This window comes from Neofelis nebulosa, chromosome 8 (assembly GCF_028018385.1).
Source record: "Neofelis nebulosa isolate mNeoNeb1 chromosome 8, mNeoNeb1.pri, whole genome shotgun sequence".
NCBI lineage: Eukaryota > Metazoa > Chordata > Mammalia > Carnivora > Felidae > Neofelis > Neofelis nebulosa.
The window spans coordinates 796,697-816,193 of NC_080789.1; the positions used below are offsets into that span (position 1 = coordinate 796,697).

A 19,497-nucleotide genomic window follows, 5' to 3' on the forward strand; every position below is an offset into this window, starting at 1 on the left:
GGGGCTGCCTTCAATTTCCCATCCCTCCGGTAACACGGGCACCCACCCCCTGCAACCCAGACACCCACATACAACCCAACTCCCTTAAAGCCCAGCTGCCCCTGGATAACCCAGCCACACCCCCCCAAACCCCTGATGCCCCCCGCATAACCCTCACATCCCCCAGATAATCCAGACCTCCCCCCCAGATAAGCCAGACACCCTCAAAAATAACCTAGATGGTCCCTAGATATCCCCAAAACTCCCCATCTAACCCAGGTGGCCCTGGATAATGGCATGGAGATCCCTACAGCCCTCTGGGACACCCCCCCCTCCTCTCCCTCCCCCTCCTCCCCCCTCCCCCCTCCTCCCCCCTCCCCCTGCCAGTGGTTCTGCTGGGCACTTAGTAGGTTGCTTTCCAGAAAGGCTGGACCACACTCTTCCCCAGAAAAAAGAGGTTCTGTCCCCTAACATTCCCAGCTCTTGTCATTATTTGCTTTCTGGTTGGTATCTGCCACCCTAAGGGCTGGAATGTGGTTTCAGTGTTTTCAGTTTGCCTTTTTCTGGTTACCAGTGGGGTTATCGCCTGGTCAAGCCTTCTGCACATCGCGAGTCCCTGTCTGTGGTTCATTTGGAAGAGGTCTTGGACTTACATCAGCCTTTTGGTTAACCCATTGTAAGGCCTTCTTCAAGCCTGTCTGTTGGGTCCATCCATGGGATCTGGATAGGAATCCTCCATTTGGATGTAGTCAAGACCACTGTTTTATTTGTTTGTTTTATGGTTTGCAGTTTTTTTTCTTTGTGAGACCTCAGAGGCATCCCAGTGTCCCTCTAGGAGCAGGACAGCTTACCCTCCACACTCATTCTTCCATGGCCTTCAAGCAGATATGTTGAAATGTGCTTCATTTCGGTGTTGCCGTGAATTGGTGAAGTAATCTATAATCTGGAGATTTCAGATGACTGTACCAGAAGATTGCAACCCAAGCAAATTCCATAGGTAGTATTACTCCTTTAGCAGATACATTTTTAGCCGGAAGACCATGTGTGGAGGTAGAAATGCAGCTCAGATTTTCTCCATAAAATAAGCTGGTTTTCCCCACACTGTTGACTAAGCAATATATCCTTTCTCAGACCACCAGGTGTCATCACCACATCTGGAATGGGTTTGTCCTTGTGATGGCTTTGTCATATACCAAATATATGGACCGGCAGGTACCCCTTTACTCCTTCTCAATGACAATTTAGGTACTCATGACCTTTACTTTTCCACATATACGTCTCAGAAAGACTTTGTCAAGTTTCCAGAAAGGAAATCTAGCTGGAATACTGAGATTGCCTTGAAGGTATACTAACTTGGGGACGACTGAAATGTGTACAATTGTTAAGTTCTCCTATCTATGAACATAGTATGTTTCTTCATTTATTTAGATCTTCTTTATATACTGTCATAAAGTTATAATCATTTCTCTGTAAATATTGTTGCATGGGTTTGTTAGGTCATGTCCTAGACATAGTTTTTGTTCCTCTGTACACGGTATCCCATTTTCTGCGATGTGCTTTAGCTGGTTAATCTGGTGCAGAGGAACGCTGCTGGCCTCGGTGTGATCGCTGAGTTGGCCTGTGGGCATCAGCAGGTTGTGGAGTGCAGTCGTGGCGGTGACCCTGCATGCTGTGAGAAAGGCTAGGCTGCTGTCCTCCCATCCAGCGGGGGAGCGTCTGGACATCATGGGAGGGGCACCCAGGCAAGCTGAGGCCAGCCCCCACTGCCCCATGGCAGCAGCTGTCTTACTGCTGTCCTCGCTCCCCAGCCTGGATGGGGCTGGGGTGGGGGCCAGAGCAGAGTGTCCGGGGATGATACCCCGGGCTGGGCTCAAACCCTGCAGAGACTTGGAGCCCAGCCCTCCTTTGTTCTCTCCCCAGGAGAATGTGCAGGAAGCACTGGGGAACAGGGGCTACTGCTGTCCTCGCCCCGAGCTGGCTCGGCCAGGCTGAACTGGAGGGATCGTGCTCCACAATCCTGTCTCCAGGGAGGACCACACTGGGGAACAGCTTGCCCGGCTTGTGGTGAGACATTAGCATGTGGCTTTTCACACACGGAGGGATTCTGAGAGACCGAGTGACAGTACTGTGGCAAACGTTTAATCCACTCATCTCTGTAAAGGCAAAACCAGAAACCAGAAACCGAAGTAATGATGGACCCTTACTGCAGCTGTAAGCCGTGCTCTGCCACAAACACGGACAGTGTGTTAACCGATGCCTTCCCAGTGCAAGTTTACTTCTGCGTTTACTCACGAGCACCTACAACACACGTGCGTCATTTTGATTAAGTACTTACCGTAACTAAAGAACAAGAATCCTGGTGAATTTCTCGTTACCAGGTTCAGTCTTACGGTTTCACGGATCAAAACTAGTGTTTCCCTCAGGGCACCTGGGTGGCTCAGTCAGAAGAGTGCACAGCTCTTGATCTCGGGGCTCAGAGTCGGAGCCCACGTTGGGTGTAAAGATTACTAAGAAAAATTAACTTGAAAACAAATGGCTGGGGGGGCGCCTGGGTGGCTTTGTCGGTTGAGCATCTGACTTGGGCTCAGGTCATGATCTGACCGCACGTGAGTTCAAGGCCCGCGCTGGGCTGTCAGGCGCAGAGCCTGCTTCGGATCCTCTGTCTCCTTCTCTCTGCCCCCTCCCCCACTCTCTCTCAAAAGTTGATAAGCATTAAAAAAAACCCCCACAAATGGCTGCCTCAATACACATACTTGGTCTGGAGAAGAAGCAGAGAGTGAGCAAGAGGCCAGGTAGGAACCAACAAAACAGCACAGGGTCATTCTACCCCACACTGACTATGGGCTGGCTGGGAGCTCTGTTCCCGTCTGTCCCCTCATTCTGGGGACTAGCAGCCACCGTCCCAGGGGTACAGCTTCACACCTCTGTCATTTCTGCTCATTCTTCAGGAGCCAAAGCTCATGCCTGGGGCATCTGTGGGGTGTGGGCGGCTGGCACACACACCGTGTGCCCCGGAGAAGACGGTCTGTGATGCCGTCAACGTTCAACCCAGCACATTTTGCAATGGATATACTTGGGCGGGCAAAGTTCTACGGGAAGGGGGAATAAGGCAGAGCATCCAGCCACAAAGGGTCAACTTGCTGGGTCTTTCTTCAGTGAACCGGGGCACTTACCACGTGCTAGGAACCAGTAGTTTTAAACAAGAAGAAAAACGGTAGGCAACTTAAAGTAAGTGACAGTACACGGCTTCCAAATTTCCTTTCCAGGATCCCCAAGCACAGAACTTAAACCCAGTGCAGGCCACACCTGCCTGCAGGAACCTCTTCGCTCAGTTTCCCCAGGAGTCCTCGCTGCTGTAGGTGGCCTGGCCTCCTGTAGGCGGGGACTCTGTCAAGGGCAGACCCCGTGCGCTTTATCCTGTGCTCAGCAGAGCCTCCGGCTTGGTCACCGGACCTGGCCTCCCACCCCGTCTCCTGCCTGCTCCAGGCCCAGCGAAGCTGCACTCAGTGCCCTCCTGCCCAGGCGCACCGAGTCCTCTGCAGAATGACCCCACCCGGTCTCCCACCACCCCCGATAACCCTCTGGGCCATTGCTGAAGAGCATCCTGGCCTGGGACACCCGCCCTCCGAGACGCCAGCCCGGCTCCTGGCTGCCTGCAGGACCCTGATTGCTCTGGCGCCTGCCTCTCCACAGTACGAGCCCCGCACCTGCGGCCTCTTGCAAGCCTGGACATCCAGTCACTGCAGAGCCGGGCAGGGCTGAGCAGGTGCAGACCTTTGGGGGGGGGGGGGGGGAGGGGCGGCAAGGGGTTGCAGCCCTGGGACGCAGCGTGGGTGGGAGCGAAGGGTCAGTTCTGGGCCCACAGTCTTGGGGGTGGGGACGCAACAGAGGAAAACGCGGCCCCTTGGCGAGGAGGGGCAAGGGTGAGGCCCAGTGGGTGTGATTTCTGTGGGGGTGGGGCCAGGGGGCAGTGGCACTAGGACTCCTGCAGCTGTCCCATGAGGCCACTCAGAGTGCCTGGCTCTGGGGCAGCCAGTGCAGGAGGCCAAAAGTGTTTTTTTTTTAATTTTTTATTTTTTTCCTGTTTATTTACATTTGAGAGGGGGCAGGTAGGGGCAGAGGGAGACACAGAATCCAAAGCAGGCTCCAGGCTCCGAGCTGTCATCACAGAGCCCGCATGGGGCTTGAACCCATGAACGGTGGGACCGTGACCTGAACCAAAGTCGGACGCTCAACCGACTGAGCCACCCAGGCACCCCCACAAGTGGGTATTTCTTGAAGCAGCAATACCAGCACGTTCTCCTGTCGTGACAGCTTTGTTCCTGGGTGCAGCCCCTTTGCCACCAGCTGACCCACAGCACGCAAGTGTGAGGGGTCTGGGGTCAGGAGAGCCCCATCCTCGGGCAGGGCGCCAGCATGGGCTCTGGGCTGCACCACTGGGGCTCCTGTCCCCACCTGTAAAGCGGGAGGACGGGATCTCCAGGGCGGCAGCAGTGGGCTGAGGGACAGAGCCTTGATTAGTGCCCTGAGGTCCTGAGGTGACCTTGGGACCCCCAATGTGGACAAGGTCTTATCCTCCTCCCCTCCCGCCCTGTCCTTGTCCGTTGCAGGACCAACAATTCTCATTTGCCCACCTGCAGCCTCTGAGGGGCTGGTGTCTCACGTGGATCTGAGTTCAATGATTCCAGAGGAAGGGCGTGTTTCTGGCAAGGCTGGTTTGGGTCTGCGGCGGCAGACACAGCTCGGGCTCCCCATGGCCGGTTCCCTTTCCTTCCCGCTGCATGGCTCCCTCTTCCAGCCACAGCCTTGGGCTCTGGCTGGTGGTGGGGGGAGGGGGCGAGAGGACATGGGGGGTGGGGGCACTCGAGCCGCCGCACAGGCCCCAGCTGGGCCCGATGCTCTTGTTGCCACCAGAAATCCTCGATCGTTTTATCCCTGATGGCACTTTGTACATGAGGTCGCTGCCCCGTGTTGCCGGAGAGCAGAGGATTCTCACTGACCCATGAAGGTTTCCAACTGCTTGCTTGGTGAGGCTCTGGCCGCTCCTGTGGAACAGTGGTCCCTGAGGCCCAGAGAAGGGCACTGGGTCCCACGCGTTCACCGCTGCCCCTTTTGCCCCTGGAGTAGCAGGAGCAGTGCGGGACAGGGGCCTGTGCGCCCATATCCCATTTCTAGGACAACTCTGGGTGGCATCGTGGGGCCGCACGGGCCCCAAGTAAGCCCCTTCCACAGGCCGCAGGGGGTCAGCGTGTGGGGCTGTCACAGGCAGGCACGCACAGAGGTCTGAACCCCAGGCTCGCCTCCCCACGGTGGGGCCTCCACACAGCATCAGGGACAAGTCCCAGACGTCCCCGAGGCCTGGCCTCTGCTCCCGCCCTGTGAAGATGTGCTCCATGACCAGAGAACTCGGTCCCTCGCTCAGACCAGCTCTCAGTGTGTTTTATGCATGTGATCCCTGCCCTGCCCAAGAAGTGAGTGTGCAAGGCAGTTTCTGGTCAGGCTGCCTCCACTCCCAAACAGCTGTTTGCTCTTAGTTTATTCAGGAGCATCCAGGGTTCCAGAACCACCACCAGCGACCAGCTCCCAGGGCACCTTCCCCAGATCCTGAAGCCAAAGTTGAGAAAAGACACACAGACCCTTCCGGAGTGCTCTGCCTGGGCAAAAGACCCTGGGAGTGAGCAGAGGACCCGCCCAAGGCCCAGACCCTCAGGAGGCGGATGTGAAGGTCTGGGAGGGAGCAGGAGCCCTCACGCAGCCAGAGGAGTATCCCCATCTGCCTCCAGGAGCAGACGCCGCAATGGGGCAGGCCCCTGAACCGTGGGAAGGGGGAGTTTGGAAGTAGGTGTCCCCGGGAGGGGCGGTGAGCACCCAAGAACCCCATGTTCTGGCGACAAGGCCTGGCCCTGACAGCTGAGCAGCAACCCCACCCCCACCCCACCTGCCCCTGGGCTGCTTGCTGCCCTGTCATGTCTGACTCTTCCTGGGAACAGCTGGCCTCATGTCTGGTGTGCGTGGGGTGGGCCCTGCCTGGGCCTCCACACACTCCCCGTGCAGGGCATCATCCTAGCTGCCTTCCTGGAGGAAGCAGTCATGTATTCTAAACACAAGGGGGACTCGGAGCCTCAGTAAGGAGTGGTACAGCCACCGCAGGCCCCCGTGTCTACGCAGTGGTCTGTGTCTTCACATGGGGAGTCCTCTTGGGCACGAGGGCTGGGGGTCATGGGCCTCAGCGTCTCAGGGTCTGCTTCTCATGGACGGTAAGGGTGTCTGTCTGGGCATCTCGGAACCCAGGGCTCATCCTGTCTCCTGTGCAGGCTGCTGTGCACCCCTCCCCCCACCCCCCAACTTCACTGGGAGGCACGGCCAGAGACTTCATGCCTTCACTGGGCTCCTGGGTATGTGGGTCCCCAAGCCTGGTGCTGTTCACACAGGCGCAGACCCCAATGTGTAAATGCTGCCTGCCCTTCCTAGAAATGGGTCCCCGAGGATTTGCACAGATGGGCCACCTTCTTGGCCAGAGGGGACGGGTCCCACCAAGCTGTACCAGGGTTCTGGGTGAGTGGGATGCTGACCCCACTTCTGCATGGCCACCCATCCCCAGACAGAGCCCCCATAGAGGCCCCGGGCTCTACACGGCTGGCAGGTGAAGGGAACACTGGCTCAAGGACCCGGAGAATGTCTGTGAGCCTGAACGATCAGAGGCCACACGGAAGCACAATTGCTTCCCAGCACCCGGTGCATTTCGAGCCGGAAAGCCACACCAGGTGTCCCATGTGCACATTTATTTTGGTGACGGGCTGTAGTAACCGTCCAGTGGCAGGAATGGGCTGGTGTGGGAATAGCAGGTTCCATCGGACCCCGTGGCCCCTACGCTCACGGCCAAGGCTAGGGTACAAGGCAGGCTGCAGGGGCCCCAGCACAGAGATGGGGACAGCAGCTCCCTGTGGTGTGGCGCCAGGCCCACCAGCCCTGCCTCACCAACTGTGGCTGTGGATCCGGTCCTGGGGGCGCATGTCTAGCCACAGCTGCACGTGGGGAAAGGGGAGGGGGCCAGTGAGCTGGGATCCCCACAGCAGCTCAGGCTGGAGGGCTGGGGGCTGTGGCCTCTTGCAGGGACCCCAAGCGATCCGCATTATCCCAACACTGGACAGAAAGCAGGTGAATGAGGTGGGCTGGCAGGGAGGGGCAGGGCAAAAACTGGAGGACAGACACAGAGCTCACTCTGGCCGCGACTGCAGTTCGGGAGGTAGATCGCACCCCGTGTAGACACCGTTTGTAATGCTGTATTCCAGTAATGCACCAAAACAGGGGTCCTGTTGAAACACCAAAGAGCCCGCCTCAAAACCCCAAGCCGTCCCAAGCGGCACCTTCTACCCAGGCCCCTCCCTCCTCGGCAGACTCACTTTGACCAGAACGTGAGGGTTTCCCAGCACAATCAACAAGGCTTTGGGTCTGGTGATTGCAACATTAAATCTTTTTGAGTTGGACAAGAAACCCAAAAAATATCTATCGTCTTCAAATCTGTCTTCGTTTGACCGCACCTAAAAAACACGAAAATGAACAAAGGTGGTATCATATCCATTTTTTTGGCATGGAAAGAAACTCGGTATTTAAAAGCATTTAAAACTATTAAACATCAGCAGAACCCCATTTTTAGTTAAAGAAGGAAAAAAACACCAGTGGTGTGGAGGGAGCCTCGTCACCATCGTCTACACAGGAGACCCTCTATCTCTGGGTGTAGAGTTGTAGGCGATTCTGACTTTCATCGTCATGTCTGACTTTCCTAACTTATCTGCTGCTCACATGTTCTGTACAAAACATGGAGTTTTGACAGTCACAGCGGGTTCTCCTGGGGCGGCAGCATCGAGCCACCGTGGCCCGCGTGTGGGACCTTTCCCAGCGCGTTTACTGCTTCTCGCTGGATTTCAGTTATTTTTTTGTCTGCAGGTGTCGCGTCTTCTTCTTTTTTTTTTTTTTTTCCCAACGTTTTTAATTTATTTTTGGGACAGAGAGAGACAGAGCATGAACGGGGGAGGGGCAGAGAGAGAGAGGGAGACACAGAATCGGAAACAGGCTCCAGGCTCCGAGCCATCAGCCCAGAGCCTGACGCGGGGCTCGAACTCACGGACCGCGAGATCGTGACCTGGCTGAAGTCGGACGCTTAACCGACTGCGCCACCCAGGCGCCCCAGGTGTCGCGTCTTCTAAAGAGCTCCCTGCAGTTACGGCGTGAGAGGGCTCCGGAACATCTCCATCCTGCAAGTGGTCATCTGTGCTACCGACCAGCCTCCGCCGCTTTCGACCCGAAGGACATGAACATCAGGTGGTGTCACACACACCGTCACCCCCACTCAAAACAGGAATACCTACGGTGGAGATGATGACGACCAAATATTCTTGCCCTTGAAACTCCTCTACTGATCCAACTTTTATGTCCATCAGATCAACATTTCGCAAAAGAATTTTGATTTTTTCCACCTTTGAAGCAGACAAAAAAAGGACAGAACTTTACAAATTTGACCATCTCTTTACATATTTAAGCATAAGCCAGATATTAACCAACATGCACTGTTGCTTATCACTTCCAAATCGTATTTCATCTAAGTCGATTAGGACACAAATTCTGATTTCAGACACGGTGCACTGGGGAAAGGAGAGGGGGGGCAGAGTGTCTGGAGTGACGTCTCCCTCTCCCCACAGGTGCACATGCCTGCTGCTGGGCGGGCCTGGCCATCTCAGTGGGGACGGCGCTGGGACCCACAGCCGGGCAGGTTCCAGAGCGCCACACCCCAGGGGCCCGAGGGGCTGGACAGAGGCCTGGAAGCAGGCTCTGCACAACAGCAGCCGGAAGGCAGGGACAGACGTCTTTGTGAAAGAGCCAGCTCCTGGGGGAATGGGAACGGCTGTCACAGAAGCAGGATGCCGGGTTCTGGATTGTGTGTCTAGAGACCAAGGTCTCCAATGGGTGCTGGTGAAGTAAAAACCAGTTTGCAACCTCGGAGAAAAGTGCGCAGAAGACGAAAGCTCAGTGCCAGGGGGAAGCTGGACTGTCCCCCAGGAGGAGGTGGATGGTGGCCCACTGCCAGGTAACCACAGATGGAGCGCCCCGGCCCCCGGGAGCAGGGTCTGAGGGTCCGAGCACCAGGACACGGGTGTGGGGCAGGCTAGCGGGGCAGGGAGCGGGTTAGTGCCGGGGGCGCAGCGGCTGTGGAGGGACTTGGTGCCCCCCGAGGGAGCTGGTCTCCACCCGCCTTCCGGACTCTGTGAACGCAGCGGTGGGCGGGTCCATACCTGCTTCCGGTAGGGTGTGATCACACCAATATCACTCGCAGACACCTGGCTGGAGATGCCCCTGGCCAGGAGGCAGCAGTAGCGCATGACCTGGACGGCTTCGGCCGCGTTGAACCAGGACGGGCTCCTGCCTTCACGAGCTTCGCCGCCCTGAGTTACAATTCGGAGATAAGACAATGGCACACCCGGCCCCCAGACTTCGTTTCCTCAACAGGTGCTTGCTGCGAAGGGGGCTACGAACAAGGAAGGAGCAGAGCAGGTGTCGGGATACGGCACGCGTGAGGCAGAAAGGACGCCCGTGCTCCTGCAGACCTCACGCTCCGCTGGGCAGACTAACTTCAGTCTCACGGTCACGTCCGCCACGGCTGCAGCAAGGGCCCCGGCAGAGAAGGGCTGCTTGGGGGCGGCCTGCGATTCGCTGACAGGAGTAGATGGGCGGTGATGCACGTGCAGGAATTGCCAGGCAAAGAGCAGGGTGCTTGGCGAGGGTGGGGACGCGGGCCCTGCCGGGGAGCCACAGGGCGTGCTACAAACAGGAACAAGCAACCGGTGCGGCCCAAACCTCGGGAGCCGGGGCCAGAGCAGACCACGGGGCCTGCAGGGCGGCGGCCGGCTGCAGTCAGGCAGGTGAGCACGCACTCGGGGGCCCCCCTCCCTCCCCACGTGTAGGCCTGGGCCCTCTCAGCCAGCCATCAAAGGAGCGTGCCTCCGACCCACACGCACGCACAGGTGCTCAGCGTCACCGATAATCAGGGAGACACAGGTGAGAGCCACAAGGTCCCGCCTCACACACGGTTTCTACGAAGAAACAAAACAAGCGTTGGGGAGGATGTGGAGAAACCGGACCCCTGTGCTCGGCCGACGGGAATGTAAATCGGCACGGTCACTGTGGAAGACGGTGTGGCGGCTTCTCAAACAACGACACCGGAAATCCGATGTGATCCAGCAATCCCACTCGAGGGTCTCAGAGACATACCGTATGCCTGTACTTTGCAGCATTCCGAACAACAGCTACAACGTGCAGGCGACCCAAGTGTCCACGAGTGGATGGACAGATAAACCAAAGACGGTCCGTCCAGACAATGGAATGTTATTCGGCCTTAAGAAGAAAGGAACTTCTCACACCCGTGTCCTGAGGACCTTGTGCTGAGTGAAATAAGCCATCACAGAAGACAATACTGGAAGACTCCACTCATAGGAGGCACCTACAGGAGTCAGAGTCACGGAGCCAGAAAGTAGGTGGTGGGCGCCAGGGGCCTGGGAGCAGGGGGGGCAGTGAGTGTTTAATGGGGACAGAGTTTCGGTCTGGAAAGATGGAAAAGTTCTAATAACTGGATGCAAAACAATGTGAATACGTTTAACACTACTGAACTGTACATTTGAAAATGGCTAAATTTTATGTCACATGGTATTTTGGCACAATTAAAAAAAAAAAAGAGAATACCAGACACAGCAATTGGAATGTATTAACCTTGAGGATGTTTTTTGCTGTTGTTAAGCCGTACGTAATTTACCTGGGGCAGAAGGAGAGGGAGACACAGAATCCGAAGCAGGCTCCAGGCTCCGCACCGTCAGCGCAAAGCCCGGTGCGGGGCTTGAACTCACGAACCGTGGGATCGTGACCTGAGCGGAAGTCGGACGCTCAACCGACTGAGCCACCCAGGTGCCTTTTTAATTTTTTTTTAAAGTTTATTTTGTAATCTCTACACTCAACATGGGGCCTGAACTCACAACCCTGAGATCAAGAGTTGCGTGCTCTTCTGACAGAGCCAGCCAGCTGCCCTGTAATTTATCTTTGAGATTGACAATAGAGAACTACAAACAATTTCAGCGTGATGGTGCTTAGGGAAGAGCTTACTCAGAGAGAAAAAATGCTGAATAGCGACCAATCACCTACAAAAAATAAGGAAAAGGAAGAAACCATGAAAATTGGTAATAAAGGTGAAAAGGAAGGAATAAAGGTAAGAAAGCATAGGTTGGACTGACTCATCTCATTAAAATCAGAGGCTCTCAAACTGGGTTAAACATGAAAATGAGCTGTTCTAAGAAAGACACGTACGGTAAGATGACGAAGAAAGAGAAAGAAGGGCTACGATACTAGATGGAAAGAAACAAGCAACGGTCAGATGGAATTTAAGGCGAGAAACAAGAAACAGCAGGGAGAACGTAACATGAGGAGGAAGACAATCATAACTCGTATGCAGGAAACACCTCGGCAGTTGAGTCCCTAAGGCAGAAGCGACTGGAATTCACAGAGGATTTGATAAAAAAGCACACCTATAATGTGAGACCTCACCGCGCCTCTCCCTCCGCGGGCGTGCTGACATCAGGACACAGGGGAGCTGAACCACAGACTCCAAACGTTTGCTTAAAAATATACATGGAACTTGCATCCCTCAAACAGAGACTATACCTTTCGGGGGTATGTCCTTAGAATATGTACCCAACCTGATACCTAGTTGGCCGCAAATTTTTAAAAGCAGAGAGTTTACAGGCCGTTGTTCTTGACCACCTCATAAAATTAGACACAAAAGAAAAGAGGTGGCCAAAGAATTCTTAGCCACTTGAAAATTAAGAAAAAAATACTTCTCTGTAACCCTTGGATCAAAAAAAAGAGAAGAAAGAGAAAGTTATAAATGTCCAGAAAGTTGTGAAAGAAGATCCCTCAGCAGACACACGTGGAAAGGAAGGTACAGGTCGGCATCCCCGGCGTCTTCCTAATTCAGAGGATGAGGAGTTACAACAAACAAAACAGATAAGCACGTTAGCAGGGGGATGATTAAAGACAAAGCAAGATTAACGAAGCAACGAAACAAAGCGGAGAAAATGCAAGTCAGTCCGAAGTTGGCTTTTCAGTTAGACCAGGGCTTGTCACATCTCTCCTGTCAGGGACCAGAAAGTATCCCAGGCTCTGACAGGGCTACGCTGTCCTACTCCACTCTGCCATGGCATCAGCCACCTGTCCACCGCGGTGCAGGCTTCCGACCGTTTCTCTAGGAGGGCAAGACCACAGCTACCTTGGTGGCTCCTCCTGGGCCGCCCCGGGGCTCAGCCCTGCCCCACAGTGTTCACGCGGCACGTTCTGCTGTGCTCCTTCTGCTGAGATGTGCTGGGCACGGGAAAGGAGCAGGAGGCAGACAGAGGTCCTTCCAGAGCCTCCGCAGGGGAAGCTGTCAGTCAAGGTAACACTTCAACGAGGGGGGCACCTGCCAGGGAGGGGGCCTGCCGTCGCATCTCGGGGACTGGAGCGGCCTGCAGGAGCCACGGGTGAGGGTGCAGAGGGAGTGCAAGGGGCAGGCCTTGACAGCAGCCCTGAGGCCAAACCCTTTTTGCTCAAATGATGGCAGTCGACTGTTCTCTGCAACCCAGCCCGAGGCCTCATCACCCATTTTATGCTCAGGGCCCAGAGTGGAGCCTGGGACACAAGTAGGCCCTTGAAACATTCTTACTAAATAAATGTTTTTGGACTTTGTTTCACTGCCTATGTTTTTTGTTTTTTGGGTTGTTTTTTTTTTTTTTTTTTTTTTTGAGTCTACAAGTATGCTTCTGTTGGCTATTGCTTGTAGTATATCTAACTGGTTTCGTATCTCATTCTGCTACAAACACTTTTTGCACATTTAAAACACATCTGCACGTTTATAATCCATTTCTCATGAAAAAACCCATTGTGACTTCTATGTAGACCGCATTAAATATAGGAATTAATTTAGGCAGAACAACACTGGCCTGTCTGTTCATGACCATCACCTGTCTCACTTCACACGCTCGGGTCCAGTTTTCTCCCTGCAGCCATCTTGCTTACTTCTCCTTAGGCTGAAGTCTAGCGAATGTCAGGGAGATCTCCGATCCCCTGCTACACTTTCTAACGTGTTTTTCTGATATACAGGGAAGCTTCTGAGGACGGACAGAACAGGGGCAGGACGGTCCCGGGAAGGGGGACCGGCGTACAAGGTTGGGAGAAAGCACCGGTCAACAGGGCTCTGTGGCGAGTGTCTCAAGCTGAGAGGGACCGGTCTCTTTCCTTGAATTCTCCTTCATCCAAAGGGTAGCCGCTCCACAGCCACAGCTGAACATGCAACTCCACCCCCTCCCATCCACTTCTGAGAGAGCGCACGGCAGCGGCACCGTCACCTGCATTCACACATCCCCAGCCCCACCGGCGCCTCCTGTCCCGGGGTTGGGGCGCAGCCCCAATTCTGGATGAGAACTCGGGGGCAGTTAATGCAAAAGATGACTTCTGGTTCTAACAACCAGATTTCAATACGGAGTCTCTGATGTTAGGGCACAGTTGTCACTTTTTGGGCTACTGAGCATCTAGCTCTTTCCTACTGGGGAGCCCCCCACCTGGTGAGGCCATGGTGACGGGCAGGTGTCCCCACCCCACAGCAGTCCCCTCGCCTGACACAGGCTCACAAGGGGTGCGGTCCTTCTTGGTGGGCACGGGGCCTCCTGGTACCCAGCTCCCCCAGCTCCGCATCGCCCCAGCCTCCCCCTCAGTCACACGACGCCTTCAGGCCCCTCCTCCCTCCAGTGCCCACTTGGGCCAGCACTTCCGAGCCTGTTCTGTGTACAGTCACCCGAGTGGCCGACGGGCCGGCCTTGCAGGGGGAGAAGCCCTCCTTACTGGTTCTGCTCTTCGGCATCAGCGTGGCCATCTGCCCACTGGCAACTGGTGAATGCCCCACTGACAACGGACTTGAACAAAACACACGTGATGAACACGCACAGACCCACGAACAGCACTGAGGGCTCACGCGGCCACTAGACCACTCTCGGCACACGACTCACCCTCACGCCGTGGAATATGAGCGGGAAGCCTTTCTTCGGTAACTTCTCCCAGCCCAGGAGGGAGGTCACCACCTTGGGGTCTGCGCACACTTCGAGCTCTCTGTGGTAGAACAGCCTGGATGGCAGTGCCAGCAGAGCTGGGTGGGATCTGTAGTTGTTCACGAGCTTTGTAACCTGCAAAGAGAGAGCTGGAAACGGGTCCAGAGCCAAACTGGCACACGCGTGTCACACTTCTGTCAAAAGGAGAAATGCCGAGACCCATCTCAGATCGTAGCCCTGGGGGGCGCCTGCTTCTGCCTGTCCTCCCTCTCCTGGCCTGTCACCTGCCACCTCATCAGGAAGTGCTCTCGCACCTCTAACGACTTTTTGAACAGAGGGTTTGGTTTCTTTTAATTGAAATATAATCAATGTACGGTGTTATATTAATCTCAGGTGTACAATATAACGATTTGACAGTTTCCTACGTTTCTCAGGGCTCGTTAGGAAGAGTGCATTCTTTTTTTAAGTGTATGTTTTCCGGCGGGGGGGGTGGGGGGAAGGGGGGCGGAGAGACAAAATGCGAGTAGGGGAGGGGCAGAGAGAGAGGGAGACAGAATCTGAAGCAGGCTCCAGGCTCCGAGCCATCAGCACAGAGCCCGTCGCAGGGCTCGAACGCACAAACTGTGAGATCGTGACCTGAGCTGAAGTCAGACGCTTAACCTGCTCTTCTCGCCCCCTCCCTGCCCCAGCCCCCTGGACTGCTTTGGCTCGAGGCTTCTCGACCCACCTCCTCTTCTTTGTGGCTCCCCCGTCTCTGGGCCCAACAGCTTCCCGGGTGTCGCCGCTTTCCCCGCAAGGCATCGCCTGCTCGCCATCTCAGCCTCCCACCCGGCCCCCCCTGCTTCGATCCCACCACCACGCCGCAGGCGGTGGGCGCACCGCCATCCTGCCCTGCTTGCCAGGGCCTGGCAAGAGGGAGGGAGGCTCCCTGGCAAATCAGGTGGTAGGGCAGCTGCTGGGAGGGGAGGCCAACCACACCTGGTGGCCTGCTGGCATCTGTGTGGCTCCGCAGCACGGTTGGAGGCTCCCACAGCTGTGGTGGCTGTGGCCGTGACCGGGACCTGATAGTGAGGCAGGAACGTGCTCAGTGCTGCCTGTGACGCCTGCCTGTGGCTGTGCTCAGTGCCCAGCCTGGGCTCCCCACTGGCCACCGAGGCGCCCGTGCCCCCACTGGACTCCTCACTGGCACTAAGCATGAAAAATGCGTCCTCTGTCCCAAGGGTTTTAGTGTCCACCACTCGACAGGAATGCACCGCCCCTTCCAGGAGAGCTCTTCACCTGGAAAACGCGTTCTGGACTGCAAAGCCCCAGGACCTACGGACCTGATGACACGGGTTTGCTGAGAAGTGCAGTGCTCGTGAGCGAGCCCCTCTGAACCCATGGGTAGGCTCAAGGGCCTGCTCTCACAGAGAAGGTGAACGTCAGGAAAAGAGAAGAGGAGAAAGCTTCTCGATGGTCCCCCGATCCAGACAGCTGAGGGGTCTCCCTCAGGGGTGGAGGGGCTGGTTGTGCATCTGGCCGCACGCTCCCCTCTATAGCCACTGTCCCGCAGCCCCGGTCTTTCTACGAACCCATGAAGCCTGGTCTCATGTCAGTTGCAGGCAGCCACTGGCTCCTGGGCCGTGGGGCCCTCATGGCTAAGGGCACATCCCCCTAACCCACAGCCAGCTTGAAGCCTGGTTGGGACCTTGGTGCGAGCCGCTGGTGACGTCACCAGCACACAGAGCGAGAGTGACCTGTGTCCTGCCTCCAACTGGCCTGGGGCCTCATTGGTGGAGGGGGTCTTCCCTCGTTCCGGGGTGAGAACCCGGTAGGCCCCAGGACTTTTCTGTTGATCTACAGTGACAAATTTCAGCTCCGTAACTACGTGTTCAGCCTCCAAAATGCTAATCAAAGCCCCAAACTCAAACTCAATTTGGCATCTCAGCTCCTTGCACCCCAAGCCAGGCCCTGTGTCAGCCTGTAGAGCACCTGGCGAGAGAGGCCCTCTGCCCCCAGAAACTCGCTGCAGCTTCAGGCACCCTGGGGAGAAGGAAGGTGCCGCGCTGTCAGGCAGAGGAGGCTTTGCTGCCTGTCAGCCCCGGGGGGGGGGTGGGGGGGGGTGGGGGGGGTGGTGGAGGGATGTGGACGCCAGGGGGCGCACATGCGTCTCCCACAGGCAGGGCGCTCTTGGCTGCCCAGTCTGGGCTGGCACGAGCCCACTGCTGCCCTGGGCTTGCCTTGGGGCAGTCTTCCACGGCCCTCAGCACCTCCGGAGGGTCCAGCTCTCCCCAGCCCATGCCACTTCCCATGCTGTCTTGCCCCCTCTGTTCTCCAGGTGGGTAAAGGGCCTGAGGGCCCATTGCCTGGCACAGGTCCCAAGCCATTTCCAGGAAAACCTGCCTGTGATCACCACACCTCCTTTCTGTTTACTGTTAAAGTTTAGAAGGAACTCTCCTTTTGTGCTGCAGGAACTTACAGAATGTGCTACTTGGCTCACTTTAACGAGGGACCCCAGAGACCCAAGGCTCCCAAACTCCAGTGTTCCTGCGGGGGAGGGGGTAAAATGCAGATTCCAAGGCCCATCCCTCTGAAGCGGTCACAGTCTGGCTGAGAAGGGAATCTGCAGGTTAACCAGCAAACTAGCACCACAGGAAGGAGACACGGCCTCTTCTTTCAGACTACGAACTAGAAGGCTCTTTCCCGTTTTCCCACATTAACCCAGATTTAACTCTTCTCGTGTTTGGCCCCACAGAACCTCAGCCATCAGCCTCAGACAGGACTGCCTGGAACAGCTGAGCTACTGGGACAGAGGTGCTGGCAAAGTCCCTTCTGGGATGGGGGAGGGGAGTGTGAGCTCAGTGCGCACGGGGACTGGGGTGGGAGGCCATGAGGAACCACGTGCCACGGGGAGTCTGTGCTTACCAACAAGGGGTTGTAGGCGCCACAGGCACCGAAAGCGTCTTCGTCCCTCATATACACCGGCCGAGACATCAGTCTTTCCAGCATAGACACATTCAGCCCGTAGGCCATGGCGAGTCTGGACTTAATAACCGGGCCGAGCTGCATGGGGTCTCCGGCAAGGACAATCTGTGGCACACAGGGGGGCACCCACACTAGTGCAGGGATACAGACTCACAACCACAGCTGGGAGAGGTTTGGGAAGTGGGTCAGCCACGTGTGCACCAGGCTGGCCTCCGCCTTCTGGTGGCCGGGCTGGCTGAGGCTCCCTGAGGGCAGGCTGGGAGGCGGCCGGCCCCCACCATCACTTGGGCTCCAGAAGACGGGGGACACAGCACGGCTGCCCGAGCAAGGTGGCAGAAGCTCAGATGAGGGCGGCAGGATGGGAAGGAACAAAGTGGCTGGGTGGCCTCTGTCCCTGTCCCCTGGAAGTGCACGCTGTGCCCCTTCCCCTTCTGCCTGCGGGCCCTGGCCCACGCCCACCGCCCACGGCCCACCACCCACGGCCCACGCTGCAGCTGAACCAGGTCTTCTCCCTGCTCTCTGTGCTGCCCCCACACCAGGCAATCAGGATGGGAGGAGGCAGGTGTGTAGGGGACCAGGAGAAGCTAGGAAGGGCCCTCCTGAGTGACAGACGTGTGCAGAGGAGAGGGCCAAGGGAAGCCTGAGAGGACCCCGGGTCACCATCAGGGGGAGTGCTGGAGGAAGCAACAGGTGTTGAGTAGGCAAGAGCCAAAGCATCAGCCTGGGATAAACGGGGTTAGCAGCAAGGGGCAGGGGAGGGGAGCAGAGGGGTCAGAACCCCAGGCGGTGAGGCGGGAAGTGCCTGGATGTCCCTGTCTGGCTGCACAAAGACTCTTGGAGTCTGTTTCCCAAGCAGCCCTTTCTTCCTTGTCCACGCAAGGCCCTAGCGTCACGGAGCCTCGGGGTCCGTGGTGCCTCACCTGAGCCCGTCACCCCCGTGACACCTGTCTCACCCTGTGCTGGGGTGTGCAGAGCGCATGCCAGAGCAGGGGAACAGGATGAGAACCCCACAGCAAGCAGGCCTCACCTGGCCGTTGGCGTCTGAGACCAGCCCCAGAGGAATAAGGCATTCCGGCTCACTGGCCTGTCCTGCTTCGTCCACAAACACGTGTGTGAAATGTCCGGCTCTAGAACCAAAGGTGTACTGAATGGTCATTTCTGTCTAAGTGTCTTAGCCAGCGACACCCGGCTCACATGGCAGGGCCACGTCTGCCCCAGGGCCTGGCAGTGGGGCCAGGAAGGTGGGTGTCACCTGGGCAGATTAACTACAGGCCACGGGCCTGTCAGGAGACCTGAATGAAGTCCTGTCAGCACCTGGGACTCTACAGGACGTAGGTGTGTGTGTAAACAGACGCAGGGGGACAGAGGATGAGGGTGGGAAGGAACAACTGAGGAGAGGCTGGGGTGGGCAGCTCCACGACGGGGCTCACAGCACAGCAGGCCCTCCTCGGTCCCTTGAGGCTCGGACTGACAGCACGCGGGGAGCGGGAAAGCCTGGTTGGAACGCTGCTCCTCTACTCACGGACCGTGTGAACCTGTGCCTCAGTTTCCCCCACGTGACTGCTGCCCTCCCCGACTCACCCTCATAAGCGTGCTCTCGGCCAGGACAATACCCCAACCTTCCAAGCCGATGGGGGTGGGGGGGGGGGGGAGGGGAGGGGCCAGGGGATAGCGCAGAGCACGTGTGCCCTGGGCCCCAGGCAGCCTGCAGAAAAGATCTGCAGCAGAGACACGGTGCCGGGAGCCACAGAGCCACTGGCGACAGGACAAACTTTGGGCCGTGACCAACGAGCCGCCATCAGAGCCCAGTGGTGTGCGGTGAAGTAGAGCTGGACCCGGACTTTCTCCTCCTGCTGGGAGTCAGGCTGCAGCCCCACAGCAACACCCACAGGTCCCTCCCGACCAAAGGGGGAAATCGCATGCTTCCGGTTTTCTACCCCATGTCCCAATTCCTGCTGAAGAAGCGCAACGTTATGTACCTTTCTTAGAATATAAGCAGCACTTAAGTTTTCAATTGCGTTCCTCAGTTACTTAAAAAAAATTTTTTTTTAATCTTTATTTTTGAGAGAGAGACAGAGTGTGAGCAGGGGAAGAGCAGAGAGAGGGAGACCTAGAATCCGAAGCAGGCTCCGGGCTCCGAGCTGTCAGTACAGAGTCCCAGAGCCCGAAGTGGGGCTCGAACTCACGGACCGTGAGATCATGACATGAGCCGAAATCAAGAGTCGGACGCTTAACCGACTGAGCCACCCAGGAGCCCCTACTGAAAGTTACTTTCATCAGTCGGTACTGTTCCTTTTTACCTGCAAGCCTCCTGCAGCCCCAGCTGCCACAGGCTCCTTCCTTATCCTTTACCCCCTCAGGACAGCCTTGGGCCCCTCTCGCCGCTGGGGTCTCGGCACGAGTGTGGCTTCCCTGCGCCCCCGCCCAGCAGGCACCC

General features: G+C 56.7%; 1 protein-coding gene across 3 annotated transcripts in view; it reads right to left on the reverse strand.

Moving 5' to 3' along the window:
- Positions 1-6,746: 6,746 nt before the first annotated feature.
- The window catches only part of MOV10L1 (Mov10 like RISC complex RNA helicase 1), a 73,317-nt gene continuing 60,566 nt past the window's right edge, over positions 6,747-19,497 (reverse strand). For 2 of the 3 annotated variants that reach the window (XM_058740937.1, XM_058740936.1), the window contains exons 20-27: positions 18,088-18,187; positions 17,001-17,165; positions 14,058-14,231; positions 9,270-9,419; positions 8,349-8,456; positions 7,383-7,520; positions 7,201-7,292; positions 6,747-7,004 (exon numbers count right to left, since the gene is read on the reverse strand). In XM_058740937.1, coding sequence (XP_058596920.1) covers positions 6,995-7,004; positions 7,201-7,292; positions 7,383-7,520; positions 8,349-8,456; positions 9,270-9,419; positions 14,058-14,231; positions 17,001-17,165; positions 18,088-18,187 — 937 coding nt within the window. In that variant the 3' untranslated portion in view covers positions 6,747-6,994. Of the gene's footprint in view, positions 7,005-7,200; positions 7,293-7,382; positions 7,521-8,348; positions 8,457-9,269; positions 9,420-14,057; positions 14,246-17,000; positions 17,166-18,087; positions 18,188-19,497 lie in introns of those variants that run through there. The other variant, XM_058740938.1, reaches the window with a different exon arrangement.